This window comes from Acomys minous, assembly GCF_964271855.1.
Source record: "Acomys minous genome assembly, chromosome: 17".
NCBI lineage: Eukaryota > Metazoa > Chordata > Mammalia > Rodentia > Muridae > Acomys > Acomys minous.
Window position 1 is genome coordinate 54,145,032 of NC_140500.1, and position 17,237 is coordinate 54,162,268.

General features: G+C 46.5%; 1 protein-coding gene across 2 annotated transcripts in view; it reads left to right on the forward strand.

Moving 5' to 3' along the window:
• The window catches only part of CHCHD6 (coiled-coil-helix-coiled-coil-helix domain containing 6), a 213,048-nt gene that overhangs the window by 21,356 nt on the left and 174,455 nt on the right, over positions 1 to 17,237 (forward strand). For both annotated transcript variants that reach the window (XM_084766374.1, XM_084766375.1), the window contains exons 3-4: positions 3,679 to 3,748; positions 7,344 to 7,488. In XM_084766374.1, the coding sequence (XP_084622500.1) occupies positions 3,679 to 3,748; positions 7,344 to 7,488 (215 nt within the window). The remainder of the gene's footprint in view (positions 1 to 3,678; positions 3,749 to 7,343; positions 7,489 to 17,237) is intronic.

A 17,237-nucleotide genomic window follows, 5' to 3' on the forward strand; every position in this document is an offset into this window, starting at 1 on the left:
TGGTGTGGTGTAGACTGCAGCGTAGTCAGAGCTTGTGCACTGTGGGCCAAACTGTTTTCCTCACAGGGCTTCCATGTCTTCACATGTAAAAGATGAGGCAGGAGGTCATGGTCTGTCAGCTCAGGTAGGATGTCGTCTGCCTTTCAGTATCCAGGATAAGCAGAAGTGTCTGTCACTCAGCTGAAGCAGCTCTACCCCAGCTGCCCGTCAAAGAATGCAGCGTATGAAGGTGGGCCAGTGGGGTACGTTAGTGACTCAGTGCCCTGATCTGACCTTCCCAAGACACCCTGGCCGCTGTGGAGCTTGCGTCCATGCTGCTCTATTGTGCTCCTCCCCAGCAATTGCTTGTAGCAAACACAAAGAAGCAAAAAGCCGTAAAGAGAAGGCTGCAAGGAACAGTGGAGACAGGGTGTTGAGAAGCCTTTGGAGTGTTTGCTATTCTAGCCAACGAACCCTGTGAGAAGCTGCTCTGTTACTTGAAATTTGATTACTTGTTTTAAACCAACCACTGCAGAGGGCGGACTGTGCCCTGGTGTCTTAGCTGGGGTCTCATTGCTGTGACAAAACACCATGACCAATGCAACTCTTACTAAGGAAAACATTTAACTGGGGCTGGCTTACAGTTTCAGAGGTGTAGTCCACTATCATGGCAGGAAGCATGGCAGTGTGCAGGCAGACACATTGCTGGAGAAGGAGCTGAGAGTCTACATCTTAATCTGCAGGCAGCAGATGGGGACTGTGTGCCACACTGAGTGTCGCTTGAGTATAGGAGCTCTCAGAGCCTACCCCCACAGTGGCACTTTCTCCAACAAGATCGCACCTCCTAAGAATGAAACTCCCTATGGGCCAAGCATTCAAACACATGAGTCTATGGGACCATTCCTATTCAGACCACCACACCTGGGTAGCCCCTGTGTGGGAGCTTTGGTGTGTGGCCTCGAGTTGCTGCTGCCCTTCCTACCCACCTTCTTTGAGGGGTTGTAAAATTAGAGACTGAGAGTGTCCACTTTTGTCCAGGTATCACTGCAGGGATACAAGCCAGGTAGACAAGCCCCCCTCTCTAAGGGTGCACACAGCTCTAATTAAAGGCTATATATCCACCCTTGGGCTTATAACATGGTGCCACCACGTAGCACCAGAAGCTCATGCCAATTGCCTCAGGCTGGGATGGTGCTGAGCATGCTCCTTGTGTTTGTCAGGAGCTGCCAGAATGTGGGAAGACAGGGCTGTGCTGGGTGGGATTTTCAGGCAGGAGAACAGTAGGAGTAGAGGCTCAGAGGTGGGGTACAGCCTGGCCTGTTGAGGGTGTAGAAGCAGTTTGTTGTCTCCAGACTACAAAGTACAAAGGAAGAGGAGACATTGGTCTGGTCATCTCCCCTGGGCTAGAGAGCTCTGACACTCCTCCCACAGTGCTATAAGCCTCAGGGCTTCCCACAGGCAATCAGAGGCTGTAGTTCACTCTGAGCTTTTAGGGAAGGGGCCGTATAAGCTCAACCCCACACCCTAGCTCCATCACCATCCTTTACCCAGCATGCCTCTTCCCTAAAATGAGAGGGACTGAAAGGGGTCTAGCTTGACTTAGTGTGCTTTATTTGAGGGTGAAAACAATGGGAAAATGAGATTATCACAATACATTGCTTTGGAGAATGAGTATTGGCTTCAATTTCACTAAGTTCTAGCTGTTTGAGAGGAATAATGGAGTTCAGTTCTCACTTAGTTTTAGCAATAACAAAATATTTTGCAAAGTTTAAGTTTCTGAGTGTGGAAAAAGATTTGGCAGAAATGGACCAGGTTGAAATGGGCTGATTTTAAGGCATCTTTTAAACAGAGCTTTTGCCTTCATGTTAGTGATAGAACAAAGTTAGAAAATATTGTTAAAATTAAATTGTTCCCTGACACTGTTTTTTGGGTGCAAGAGCCAAGATCATTGACACGAGGAGGTTCCAACTACCATAGTGGACTAGAAAGGAAGGGGAGAAGCTCTAAGAAACTACAGTCAGTGTGAAAATACAATACCTGGGGAGTGGATGATAAAGAGGACAACAGAATGTTGACAGAGTGGTGGTTTTGGTGTGTGAAGACTTTGAGAAGTCCTTATGATGGCACAGTGCTGGAAAAGCCCCATCACTGATACTGATACTTGCAGAAGGGTACAGGAAGGTGCTCAGCACTGCTGGAGCAGGGACCTGGGGGCCCACAGGGGAGAGGCTGGTAGATCAGTGCCACATTCTCTGAGGTGGAGAAGGGTATTATTTTTTTGAGTTAGGGTCTCATGTAGCTCAGGCTGGTCTTTAACTCTGCATCTGAGGATGACTTTGTATTCCTGGCCTTTCTGTCCCAGCTGTCAGTGACAGGATCACATGCATGTACCATCCTAGCTGAATGAGGTGCCAGGGATGGACCAGGGCTTCTTGTATGCCAAGCAAGCACCTTACCAACTGAGTTATACCCCCACCACTGAAAAAGAACTTTCTATCAAAACCAAAATCAAACACCATAATTTGTACCTAAACACAGCTTTTGTGAGTAGGAGGAGCATTACTGTAGAGATGTAGACTCAGCAGCAATCTCCTCTGCCTCAATCCCTGTTGAGAGCCTGGTCTGTCACTGAGGAGCATGAGGTATGCCCTATTCAGATCTCAGCTATGCTACTGTCCTCACGTGAGTGGGTATGGCCATTGGACATGCCTTCCTCCTGGACTGAGATAGAAGACCTGTGCACCCCCTTCTTGGCCCCTTGTTTATATTTGGTGTAGGTGTTCCTGCCTAGAATCCTGGGCTAGAGGTGAGGGACTCAGAGAGGGCACATGAAAGATGAAGGCTGGGGAGGGGAGAAGTGACAAGATCTTCATTGTCACCATGAGAGAAGTGTCCGACATATGATAGTTCTAGATAATTCTAGAAGTAAGATAGATTTAAAATGGAGAGAATGCCTCACTAGCATTAGGAATCTGTAGAAACAGATGCCATTTTTTGGTTGCTATAAGTAAATACTATAGGTGAGATAGTTTATAAAGAAGTCAGTTTCTTAAAGTTCTAGGGGCTGGGAAGTCCAAAATTAAAGGGCAGCATTTTGTTAGAGCTTTATTACTGATGGGAATTGGGTAGAGTCTTGAGGCAGCATAGGACATCACTTACAGCACAGAGTAAGTGTGAGAACTCAAGGCTTTCCATCATCTTACAAAGTTAACAATGCCATCTGTGGTGGGGAGCTTTCTAGTTCAAATTGCTTCTTACTATTGTTAGGATGTAGTTATGTCTCATCCTGAGTTTTAGAGGGGCATGGCAGTACCAAAAAAAGCAGGATATGAGAGCCTCTACCCTCTTCTTGCAGACACATGGTGGAGTTAGAGTCAGAGTCCTAACAGCTGTGGACAAGTAATGGCGAACTTGGAAAGCAGCACTCAGGTGGTTTGCTGCAAGCCCCATATTGAGGACACCTTGCTGCAGAACCTGTGGACAGAGCAGCCTCATGTCATTTGGCTCTGTAGACTGGTCCACTGAGACTGTGCAGTCTGCAGTCTGTCCATGGGGTATGCTTTTCTCTGAGGACATCTGTCCACATGCAGAGTGTGGTTTCCTGAGGAAGTACATTGACATGTGTGTGTATGTTCCTGCACATATTCTTCATCCATCCTCAGTGCTGTTATTGGCACTTTTCCTCTGGTTCCTTTGTAGACTTTAAAGTGCCCAAGGCAGAGAGTGGTGGTGGCCAGCACCCCTCAGCAGTGAAGGAGGATCTCAAGAGGTAAGCTCAAGAGTCTGCATCCCCTTGCTGTCTCCCCCAAACCCCAAGTCTCTTTCTGCCACCCCCTTCCTCCCCCCCTCACCCCATACCTGAGGCCCTGGAGCACTTGCCTCATATTTTATGTTACTTGTGTTGAAACACAACTCCAAGGGCTAAAGAGGTGGCTCAGAGGTTAAGAGCACCGTCTGCTCTTCCAAAGGTCCTGAGTTCAATTCCCAGCAACCACATGGTGGCTCATAACCATCTATAATGAGATCTGGTGTCCTCTTCTGGTGTGCAGGTGTACATGCAGGCAGGACATTGTATAAATAATAAATAAATAAATCTTAAAAAAAAAAAAAAAAAAGAAACACAACTCCATGGTGGCCCTGGTCCACTGAAAAGGGAACAGGGAATTGGTTACCAAAGATGGATTCTTAAAAATCCATCTTTAACTCAGGACCTTTGGAAGAGCAATCAGTGTTCTTATCCTCTGAGCCATCTCTCCAGCTCCAACATGGTGGTTCACAACCATCTATAATGTAATCTGATGCCCCCTTCTGGCCTGCAGATGTACATGTACCACTGTATAAATAAACAACAACAAAACAACAAACAACAAGAAAAAAAATCCATCTTTAAAACCTAGAACTGAAAGGACAGGTTCTGTAGGAATGGAGGAAGTGGAGCTTGCCCAGGTCTATGTGATGAACTTCCTGCCAGCAGAGGCCATTATCTTGAGAACTTACCAGAGTCATGGAGCAGGACCATTTTCTCTGCCCCTAGGATGTAAAAGTGGCTTATATTTAGGCCAGCTTTCTTATTTTTTTGACCCACTAGTTGTCACATGGAGAAATCACAGAGTAAGAAGGAGTAAGAGGAGGTTGTTCTTAATGGGGGTATAGTCAGGATAAGCACAGTGCCTGGCCAGTTCACAGAGACTGCCTCTGTGGTCTTTATTCATGGGCTTCCTCATCATCCTTGAGGAAATAGCCTCTGGATGGTCCCAGGGCCCAGCCTCTACCTAAGGACAGTGTCAGCCATGGCTCGGGGCTTGCCCTCCCGCAGGACAGCACTAGGTAAAGATCTATGTTCTCAAAATTTATCCTCTTAAATCCCAATGGCATCCTTAGGAATGTACAGCCTCTCCTTCCCTTCAGTAACTTTTAACAAATTTAGAGTAGTAATGCTGATAAAAGATTTAGAAAAATACATAAAATAAAAACAAATCCCCATAGACTCATTATCTCAGTGCTACTGCTGTGGCTGTTCTGGGATGTCTCTTGGACGCCATGTCTTTACCTTAGCTTAGGGTATATTAACATCATAGGCATTTTCATATCTTGCTGCTTTACTGACTATTATAATTACTTTCTATCAGTTACACCTGCGTTTGAGCATCTTTATTGTTAATCAGATTGTTTATTCATTCTCAATTTTTAGATTCAACTTGTTACTGATACAAGTTTGCAGTGAGGCTATGGTAAAGCTTTTCATGATGCCGTGGCACTTTCTCTACTGTGACCTTGATGCTGCTTGTGCTGTTTTTCTTTTTAATTTTATTTTATTAATTTATTCAGATTACATCTAAATTGTTATCCCATCACTTGTATCCTCCCTTTCATCCCTCCCTTCCGTTTTCACCCTATTCCCCTCCCCTAGGTCTATGACTAAGGGCTACCTCCTCCCCCACTGTATGGTCATAGGCTATCAAGTCTCATCTTGATAGCCTGCTTATTCTTTCTTTGAGTGACACAGGCCTCCTCACCAATGGGAGGTGGTCAAATATGGGCACCAGAGTTCATGTCAGAGTCAGTCCCCACTCTCCACATAACCATGGAGAATGTCCTGTTCATTGGCTAGATCTGAGTAGGGGTTCAATGTTTACTACTTGTATTGTCCTTGATTAGTGCAGTAGTTTGAGCAGACCCCCCCCCCCCAGCCCAGATCTACCCATCACGATGTTCTTGTAGGTTTCTAGGACACTCTGGATCCTTCTATTTCCCCATTCTCCTATATTTCTCTTACCTAGAGTCCCAGTAGGATGTCCTCACATCTATCCCAATCTCCTGGTAAGTGAAAACTTTCATGGACATGCCTTTTGGGCTAGTGTCCAATTATAAGTGAGTATATACCATGTGACTCTTTCTGCTTCTGGGTTAACTCACTCAGTATGATTGTTTCTAGTCCTATCCACAAATTTCAGGATTTCCTTGTTTTTAATAGCTGAGTAGTATTCCATAGTGTAAATGTACCACAGTTTCTTTATCCAGTCTTCGACTGAGGTACATTTAGGCTGTTTCCAGGTTCTGGCTATTATGAATAAGGCTGCTATGAACATGGTTGAGCATATGTCCTTGTTGTGTACTGGAGCATCTTCTGGGTATATTCCAAGGAGTGGAATAGCTGGGTCTTGAGGAAGCCCTATTCCCAGTTTTCTGAGAAAGTGCCAGATAGAGTTCCAAAATGGTTGTACAAGTTTGCATTTCCACCAGCAATGAAGGAGTGTTCCTCTTTCTCCACATCCTTGCCAGCATGTGGTGTCACTTGGATTTTTAACCTTGCCATTCTGATGCGTATAAGATGGAATCTCAGAGTTGTTTTGATTTGCATTTCTCAGATGACTAAAGATGTTGAGCATTTCTTTAAGTGTTTCTCAGCCATTCGATATTCCTCTGTTGAGAATTTTCTGTTTAGTTCTGAGCCCCATTTCTTACTTGGGTGATTTGGTTTGTTGGTGTTTAATTTTTGAGTTCTTTATGTATTTTGGATATTAGCTCTTTGTCAGATGTAGGGTTGGTGAAGATCTTTTCTCAGTCTGTAGGCTGTTGCTTTGTTCTGTTTACAGTGTCTTCTGCCTTACAGAAGCTTCACAGCTTCTTGAGGTTCCATTTATTAATTGTTGACCTTAAGACCTGAGCTGTTGGTGTTCTGTTCAGGAAGTTGTCTCCTGTGCCAATGAGTTCCAGGCTCTTCCCTAACTTTTCTTCTAACCAATTTAGTGTCTCTGGTTTTATGTTGAGGTCTTTAATCCACTTGGACTTGAGTTTTGTGCATGGTGATAAATATGGGTCTAATTGCATTTTTCTACATGTAGACATCCCATGAGCAACACAGAGGGCATCTTAGTCCTGCTAACTTTTATCTACTGCAACACACTAGCAGAATGCCAGGACAGGTCAAAGGGTATGATTATACTCAGGACAAAGTTAGACGTTTGAAACCCCAAACTGCTGCTGTCTAAAACCTTTAGGCTCTCAGCCAAACAAGAAGGGCATGCTCACCCTGCCTACTTGTCTGAAAGGATGGCTCACATGGGATTCAGCCCTGCCCTGCACACTCCCACTGGCAGGTGATTGCCTGATTTTTTTTGTCTGTGGCTAGCTCTCCTGTTTTTGATCTGAGTTGTCCTAAGTGTCACTGTCCCCTGACTTGGGCCCTGTCACTGAGGCTTCTCGGGTGAGAGAATTGGCCTGTGGTTTCCTATCCCACTCTTCAGGGCAACCAAGGGCCACAAACTCCATCCTTGCTTAGTCAGGTACAGTGAGCAGGCAGGCCTTTCCTGCCCATGCTCTTCCAGCTATGCCTTCGGCATCAACTTCTTTCTTTGGCCTAGGTTCCAACAGGAGCAGGCTGCAGTACAGGATGAGCTGGTCAAGGTGGCAAAAAAGGAGAAAGAGGCAGCTGAGAAGCACTTGAAGGCATCACTGCCTAAGAAGTGGGCCAGCCCCACCCGTGAGCAGCAGCAGTCAGCTCGACTGGTGAGTAGTCTTTTGAGCTGGCCCGTCTGCCAGTTTGTGTAATAATGGGCAACAAAAGTCTGGGCCTGAAGCCTGCTGCCCCTGGGCCTTGAGGCTCAGGCTTCTCCACAGCTGTATCTATATCTATATCTATATCTATATCTATATCTATATCTATATCTATATCTATATCTATATCTATCTATCTATCTATCTATCTATCTATCTATATCTCTCTCTCTATATATATATACATATATAGTGGCTGTAGGGGAAAGGTGCTTTCCAGGCACTGGGAATTTGGAGTCTTCAGACTCTTGACTGACTGGTTTGCTTTGCCACCTTGTTAAAAGTCCATCCCCGTGGCTTCAGGCCTCTAGAGCTATCGGGGACTGAGTCTCATTTGTCATAGCCATCACTGTGTAAGGGTTGCAGTACCATGTGTGTCAGGAGGGCATAGGGGTTGGGCTCTGGGGCATGCAGTGTGTGACACCAAGAGCATAATTTTCACAGCAAGGCAGCCCAGGTGCTCTTTGCTTACAGCTTCAGTACACTGAGCCTTGTTGGAGCGTCTTGATGCTCACACACAGGATTGCCCCAGGGGTCAGGGATAATAGCTACCCAGGGCTTAGCAGGAGCTGGCAAACAATGGAGTGCTATGACTGCTACTACTGTTATTAATGCATCTAATTGATTGGAGCTGTTAGTCAGGATTCTTCTGCTTTAACACAGTTTGTAAGGCGTCTAGGAGTACCCTTAGGATGGGCCAGTTCACTGGCTTCATGAGGGATTTGGCACTCTGCAGCCCCCACCCCCACCCCAGTTTTCCCTGGGGAACCTGCCATACTCAGGCTGACTGCTGCTGCTGCCTCATGATTACAACTCTGAGCAGCAGAAAAGCTCTTTCAGCCTCTGTCTCTGTCAACAAGGACAGGTTTCCCAGAACCCCCTCCAGCAGCATTTCTCTTCCATCCATTGGCCTGAACTGCACTGGGTGCCCAGGGCTAAACCATTCAAACTCAGGGACTAGGGAGACTGTGCTCTGCAACTAGGATCCTTTCATTGCCGTGGTTGAGACGTGGAAGAGCAGAACCAGGGTGATGGCAAGGGCAGTGGTCTGCCTGTTGGCAGCATCTAATGACTCTTGCTTTGGATTTGAGGCAAGGGGCAGCTTTGCCTCCATTATTAGGTCAGCAGCCTGTGCACACAGAAGGGTGCAGAAACTGGGGTGCAGCTCTGGGGTGAGATGGGCAAAAAGACAAGCTAACTCTCCTGCTGGTCACACAGCTATTCAAAGCACACAGTGGGTGAAGCGCTCTGCAAGGTATAAGCCCTTAGCTTCTTTGTCCTGCAAAATTTCATTCTTGAGGAGAAGGCAGACTTAATCTAGGAACTTTGAAAGAGGCTGAGTTGGTTCCAGTCAGTGTTAGTGGAAGAGATGAGTTCTTTGTAAGTGTTGTTACCTGTTGGCTCTCACCCTGGAAGATGGGTAGTCACCAGGACTGGGAAGCAGTTAAGACGGGGTGGAATGCAGGATGAGAAAACAGGTCAAGGCCTGACAGATTATAGAAGGCCTTGGGAGGCTTGAGGTGCTAACAACAAAGCAGCCCTCCATGCCTCTAAAACAGGAGAGGCATGCTAACAGTGGTAGGAATGGGAACTTTCTGACTTGTGCTTTTAGAATGGAATCTGAGGTTTCCTGAAGAAGAGGGTATCTGCCCCACGGCAGGCAGCCTGGCAGCCAGTAATACAAAGGATCACTTTCCAGAGATATAGGATTAATCATGTGGCCTGAGCAAGGCAGGAGTCATCTCACCTGCCACAGTTCTAGAGAAGAGCATAGCAGTCCACAGGTGTGCTGTCACTTCATTCTCACCTGAAAGGTGTTAATTACAATGGAGGGGAATTCACAGCTTCTCTCCTTCCACCTGCAAAGGTGAAGCCAGGCCTCTTCTCCTGCACATTCTGACTGCCCCTAGGGCAAATACTTCTACTGGTGAAGTGGGAAGGGCTTAGGGTCCCTAGGTGCAGGTGTGCTGATTTTTGTTTGTGTGCTTGGTAATGGATTGCTGCTTTAGAATGAAGAGATTTTGCCCCTGCTAGCTTTCTCCCAGCTTCCTAGAGTTTTCAGGGAATGGTAAAGCAAGTCTCTTCAAGCTGAACATACTTGGTCTACTTTCGTGGGCATTTCCACTTTTGGCTGCTCAATATTCTTTTCTCCTTATGACTACAGTTCTGATATTCTTTCAGGAGCTTTCCTATCTCCTGTGGTTGTGGCCTCAGTAAGATTCTAATTTCAGTGCCTTTGTGGAAGCTAGATCTGGGCATATTTCCCAAGATCAGCCAGGGATAGATAGCCCCTTCCCAGGGATTTCAATTTGAACTGAGTACAGAGGGAGAGTGGGAGGCCAGGGTGGCAGTTATTTATTGTAGCTTAGGTGGGCTGTGAGGCCCTTTGTGCAGTTAGGCTATGTCTTTTACTCTCACCTACCCCTCCAGTGTACCTTGCTTTCTCTCTGGTCCCCCTGACATCTTGAAAAACAGGTCATTTGCTGATAGCTACCAATTCACTCTTTTTTTTTTTTTTTTTAAAGTTTGCTGGAGTTGGTTTCTGTTGAGTGGTGCTGCAGCTGGTACACCTCCTAGAAGAGGCCCTGTGGCAGGTGTAATGCCGAACTGTCTAGAAGAGATGCTATAGCAGGTGGTTCTGCAGACCTACAGCCACCTGCAGGAGAAGGGAACTGAGGCACTCTTTTTTGTCAGCAGTTAAAGAGTTGGGCAGGTGCTGTTGCCATCAGCACAAAGGAAGTAGCTCACTGGGGATGGGTAGGGTTGGCAAGCACTTTCAGCGGAGAGAATTCTAACTCTGGAACATTTAAATGAGAGGAAAAAAAGACATTTAAATGAGAGCAAAAAAGATGGAGAAGAAAAAAGTATGGACACCCCTCCCTGCCAATCCATGCCTTTCATGCCTTCTGCATAAAAGAGCTGAAAGGCTGGGGATTGCTTGGGTCAGAGCTTCTTCATGCACTGGGAGCAGGTGAACCTGAGGCACACCTGGTGGCTGCTGGAGTGAACTGGCTGCTAAGCCTCCTTAGTGCCTCTGTGACTCAAGTGTCCCTAAGTCCCACACCCTTGGACCTGTAGCCCTGTCTAGACATAATGAGAGGCATTAGATATTTGGTGTGCTCTTCTGCCCTCTTTGTTTGCCTTTTATAGTATTGATTTTTCATCCTCTTCTGTATGATTGAGCTCATTATTGGGAAAAGTTCATAAAACTAATGAGAAGGAAAGGTAATAATGTTTATAACTTGCTCTGCTAACTGAAGTGTTAACAGTTCCCATCTATTGCAACAGTAATGAACAGCTCTGTGTGCCACACCTGCTTCTGTCCTTGCATCTGGGTCCAGCCCCAGGTCTGTTGTAGGTGAAGGCCATGAGAATACCTGGAGCCTGTGTGAGCTGAGAATTCCCTTTGAGTTTGCGGAGGAAGCCTGGAACATACGTCAAACACTCTGGTAGAAACAGGAGAAAATGAAGTGGTTCAGGGCACTAGTCCTCTGTTCTGGAGCATAGTGGATTGAGAAACGTAGTCCTGGCAGAGTGAGCATCACAGCTTTGCCTGATACTTTTTAGGTGGGGATTAATAGGTATCCGAGATCTCAGTGCACCTGACAGACAGCAGACACCTTTTCATCTCTCTCTTTTTTCTTTCTCTTTTTGTCCTCCCTTTTTTTCCTTCCTCCTTGTTTGTGAACAACAACAACAACACCACCACACACACACACACACTTAGTGAGCATAGCATGCTAGACACTGGCTTAGTTTCCTAACACATGGCTGCTCCTGCACTTAAGCAGATGTATTTGGTAGAAGAGTGCTAGATTCTCATAAGTGACAGCATGGAGTTGAAGGAGGGGCTGGAAGATGCTGGAGAAGCAGGGTGATGTGCTCTCGGAGGCTGAGAAAGGTCTAGGAAGTGGAGGCAAGGGAGCTGGATCTGAAGGGTGAGTTGAAGTGCCAGGTGAGGAAGATGAAGGAAGGGTGCTGGGGCTGAATGAGCCTGAGACAAAAGCTGGTGGGGAGTTATGGATTCTCTGGCTAGAGTGGAGGATGCACCAGGCAGGGAGGCCACAGAAGCCAGTGTGAAGTGACTTTTAGGATGGTACGGGTAGAGCTTGGGTGGGATTTTTCTCTTCACAAGATCCAGAAGAAAAGAGCTCAGCATCAACTCTGGGAAGTGCTCAATTGCAAATACAGCCATGGGGTCAGATGTTCCTAGAGTTGGTAGGCCACTTCATTATCAGATGTGGCCAGTCTAAGCCTATATGCTCTCTTATAGAGTAGCCGTGCTGTCTACTTTCCAGGCAGTAGGCTCTATTGGTCACTGTCACAGCTCCTGCATTGTTTGGATGCTTCCACAAACTGACACATGAGCTGTGGAAATCTTTAGCTTATGATATGAAGAAAACATTAAGCAAGGCTCTAAGTTTTAATTTTCAAAACTTAATGTGGTGGTAAGTTTTAGCACTTCTCCCAAATATCACCCTCCTATAGTTTTGCAGGCTTTTCCACAGATAAACTATTGCTGAGTAAGAGTCATGCGGTGGTCATGCTAGCCCCTTCAAGTGGTCAACATCAAACAGACAATGAGTGGCAGACAGCAGGCATGGAACTGCCGGGCCTTCCTTGGGGTCTCATTGAGTCCTGTTGCTAAGAGAGGGAAGCAGGTGTGTATCACAGCAGCTATCACTAGGATGGATAACAGTGTAGAGTTCTAGCTCTTTCAAGGAGCAAAAAGCAAAAACCAAACCAAAACCCAAATCAGGGTCTGATGTGATATACACACTATAATCCCAGCATTCAGAAGGCTGAAGCAGAAGGATTTCCATGAGTTTGAGGTTAGCTGGGACTACAAGTTACAGGTCATCCAGAACTATATAGCAAGCCCTGTCTCATAAAGGGGCCTGGGAGGGCAGTAAGATGGTGGGTAAAGATGCTTGCTGCAGGCCTGATGGCAGAACCCACATGATAGAGAGCTGACACTTGCAAGCTATCGTATGACCTACACATGGCACAAACACACAGAGAATAACTACATGTAACTAAAACCTTAAAAGAAAATCAACTAAAAAGATGTTTATTTGATTCCTAGCCAGTGACTTATTAGACTTTAAACTTGATTTGCCAGAAAGCAGGACAAATGGGCTTTGTGAATGCAGGCCTAATGTCATGAAGTTGGGCTGACATTTAACTGAGCAGTTTGGTGGCCTTGTCCACATCTAGGCCTCTTCTAGAGATCTTCATTTCCTGCCTATGTCTGTTTTGCTGGCACCCAGATGGCTGATAAAAGGCTAAACTGGGACAACAACCTTGTTGTTCCTCCCTTCTGTCCTTCAAGTCCTTAAATCTTTGTTTGCTTGTTTTGTCTGCTGAGCCTAGTCTTAGATCAGATCAGAGGTGGCTTGTTTTTTCTGTAAAGATTCAGAGAGGAAATATTCCAGGCTTTACAGGCCACACACAATCTCTGCCTGGTTTTGTTGTGTTTATGACCCTAAAATGTGCCTGGACCACTTTTAGATCGGAGGCCATATTAAAAGAGGCCCTGGGCTGGATTTTACCGGATTGCAGAAAAATTCTGAGCAACAGTGCTCGCCTCTGGGGATTTTATTTTATTTATGTTATTTTCTCTGCTTTTGGTGATCTGGCCTCTGGAACTTACTATGTAGCCCAACTGGCTTTAGAGTTGTAGGGATCCTCCTGTGTCAGCCTCCAGATAGCTAGGATTTCATGTGTGGGAACCCACACCAAGCTGGGCTTTGTACCCAGTGCTTTGGCAGCTGTGTGCTGAGTGGCTTCAGCTTTTTAGTGGGTAGGATACCAGTCTTTCAATTTTTTGATTAAAAAAAAAATGTTTTTAAAAAATTGTGTGTGTGTGTGTGTGTGTGAGAGAGAGAGAGAGAGAGAGAGAGAGAGAGAGAGAGAGAGAGAGAGAGAGAGAGAGAAGAGAAGAGAGGAGAGATTCAGAGACAGACAGAGACAGAGAGGAGAGAATATATGAGAATGAACTTGTGTGTGTGTGTGCCAAGCCATCTGATGTGGGTGCTGGGGTCCAGATTCTGATCCTTGTGATAGAGTAGCCAGGACTCTTCAGCACTGAGCCTTCTCTGTAGCCTTAGTCTTTTTGTCTATGAAGTAACTTGCCTCAGCTTCCTAGAGAGAGGACTTTGTGTTGGCTGGCCCTGGTCTCATCTGCAGTGAGGGTTTCTCTGGAGACAACATGGTGATCTGTATGGAGAAAGCCCCCTAAACCCCTTTCACTCCCAATTTGCTTCTCTTTTGCCATTTTATATAGTACAAAAAAATGCCTCTTCCTCACACACACTGCCACTCTTTTCTGTGTGCCCCTCTCTCATACACACTGCCACTTTTTTCTGTGTGCCTCACCCTTTTCTGTGGATCCTCTAAGCACACCCATTAGCCATCCAGAAGATGCTATAGTTCCTACACCTTGGTCATCTCTAGATTTGGCTCTGTCAGTTGACCAAATTCTAACACTTTGGTTGAAAAGAGCGAGCTTGCCTTTATTTTCAGGTCTAGACTTGGGCAACAATCTATGAAGCAGACCAGTGTTCTCGTGGCTGGACAGGGTCTGAGCAGTCTGACCAAAAAGACTTCCTGAAGACAGTAGAAGTGAGCTCAAAAAGGAGACTGGCTGCACTGTGCCAGCTGTTTTTTTCTAAGATGAGGCCAGGGACAGGACAGTAGGACCTACCTGTTCACTTGAGAGTGCTGTGTTTTGTGTAAGGATTTGGACATCAGGAGCTTCATGGTCAGACTGGTTCATACTGGCCTGCATGCAAGCTTGGCTGTTCTCTTTCTAATCCCGCTTCTGGGAAGGTTGGATAAACAGCTTAGTTTCAGCTTGGTGGTGGGGAACGTTAGCACGAGTGACTTCATTTTGATTTTAGCCTGGTCTATGCTGGAGTTTAGTCCAAAACAATGGCTTCCTCTTGTTTCCACTTCACAGTTCTATTGGCTGTTTTTCTTTTCTTTTTGAGAACAAGCCATCTTTTTCTATAGATTTCTCTGCCTGATGTTTCTGTTTGTTTGTTTTGTTTGTTTGTTGTTTGTTGTTGTTTTTTGCTCTTTGCTCTTTTTGGTTCTGGACATTATCTGTAGAACAATACAGGACAGTGTCTTTCCCTGCCCAGGGTATCTTGGGAAGGGAATCAGCTTTCTCTAGGGGAGGAGAGCAGACACTATGAACTCAACTGGGTAGGAGATAGTGATCAGGAATTTGCTGTAGTCAGAAAATGATGGATGTTGGTGATCCCAGGGGAATCCCTGGACTCTGAGCAAGCATCCTCAGCCCAGGCCATGCGAGAGGCTAGTACCAGAACAAAAAAGACCCTTTTGCAAGGCATTCTGGGGCACATGAGGCATTGCTGGTCCTAACATTGATAGGTCACTGGGCTGTGTCCCTAGGCAGGCCCAATAATATGCTTGCATGTGGAGGTTTCAGTATCTCCCCGGGGATGTGCATTTCTCACCTGAATCAAGTGTGAAAATAATGGCATTCATGGCATGAAGAAGTCTAGCATTCTCCTTATCAGCTACCAGGCAACTAGTGGTGGGGGCTCAGGAGGTATAGTGTGAGAACAGGGCAGTGAGGGTAGGGGGAACTGCTAGGACAGGAGTTGGTGTGGACAGGTGCCCTGAGTTGTGGCAGTTACATAAGGCAGAGGTGGATGGTCATCTCCCTAGGAGGAAGCAGGGAGCCCGAGGGCCTGTTTAAAGAAAGCTGTGGCTCTGTGGCCTGCTCAGATTCACATTCAGTGGAAGGCCCACTTCTGGGTAGCTTAAGATGTATACATTGTATTCTAATGAAAAAGTAAGAATTTGAGGTAGGCTTCTAGCCTGGCCCCTATCACAGGGTTATTAGGTGCCTGCAGCGTAGCCTTGTAGAGCTGTCTGGGGGCACCTTGGTGCCCTCCACTGTGTGCCCACAGAAGCAGCAAGTCCTCATTAGTGCGAACTTTGTTAGGCAAGTGGCTGATTGTGGTTCCATTTCCGACATCGTTACTTTTAATTAGCAGATTGCATGTCTATGAAAATTTATGTTAGCACTAGGGACAAATGAGCAGGATGACAGCTGAGCCTGGGACACGGAGAAAACTGAAGGAAGAGTTTTCAGTTTCTGGAAGACCAACCAGGCTGTCAACTGCAGTCAGGCCCTTGGCCTCTGTACATCCAGTGGGTCCCCAAGGAAGAGAGCTGCTAGGTGCCAGCTATGGGGGTGTCAGAGTAGCCGGAGATTCTGACTTGTGAAAGGGCAGGCCCAGCTGGTACTCCAGGCTTTGTGTTCTGAGCAGAGCTTTTGGTGTCATGCATAAGCCTAAGCTTGTGGGACATCTGGTTTCAGCAGTAGGTCGCCTTCCTTGCCTGTGTGAGGTAATAGACAGAGGGATACCCAGGGGCCCACTCTGCCCACTTCCTGTGGTGGAAGTGCCTCACTCTTGTGTCTTGCTGCTTCTGTTATCTTATTGGTGTGCGCCTTTTTGCTTGGTAGGAGGACCAGTGCCTACCTCTATCCTTCCTCTGAGCAGCTGGTGAGGCTGGGTGTGAGTGCCCATGGGGTTGCTCATGATGCCACATTTGCCTTCTTGTCACTTAAGCAAGTTGTTGCCCTTGGGTAAATGCCACGGCTGGCTACTGGCAAGGCAAAGAATTGAAAAGGTTATTAAGCGGATCCATCTCAGATTCTCTCCTAAGTTGTGTCCACTCAGTGGCTGAGCCACACTCCTGTCTCATGTCGTGATAGACCAACATGTACACCAAATACAGAGAGGTTTTGCTGTCATAGAAGCTCACTGGGCAGTGGCTTAAAGAATGGAGTATATTTATCTCATACTTAAGATATGAGCAGACAGTCTGGTCAGATGTGGTAGCTTAGTTAGTCAGGAGGGGTATAGTCTCTTTTTGGTCCTCATTGTACCCCTCCTTGTGGATGTAGAGTGGCTGCTGATCTCTAGTTGTCACATCATTTTCTAATTCAGGAAGAAGGAGGGTCCCAAAGCCTATTTCTTAGTGAAGCTTTATTACTTTCCACTGAAAAGATCCAGGAAGTCTCTGGCAGAACTGTCACATGAGCACCTCTGGCACTCATGAAAGACTGCTGGGACAGTGAGTCATTTTAGCTGGGCACAGGACTTTCTGACACCAAGTCATTGAGGTTACATCATTCAAGAAATGGACTGTTGATAATCGCCTTCTACAGTGTGGCAGCTAACAAGTGACTGACCTCTGGACTCTGCCTTTAAGACTCTACAGGTACTGTCACTGTGACCTGTGGTGTGACCTGTGCCTGTTGTTCAACCTCTGAGATTCAGCTTCCTCTCTGGTCATGTAGCATACCTATCCTAGAGTCAACAGGGTGCCTCTGCACAGACTGGCACACTCAAAAGCATCCTGTGCCTTCTGGCAGGGAAGTGCTCAGCTAATTCTCAGCATGGAGCCCAGCTCCCTCAAAATGCTGGGGAGAAGAGCAGCAGGGACTAGAGCAGGACAGGAAGGTCCATGTGGGTCATGTTCTAATACAGCAAAGAAGCGGCCGGCACACAGTACTCTAGTGGCAGAGTGATGACGGCGTTCCTGTGTTCCCCCAGAGCCACCCACTTCTATCTTGGTGCTCCCAAGTCACTCTGCACTTGAAGAGGAGGCACAGCTTCCAGGATGTGACACTCCTGCTTGCATCCATTTGGACACTA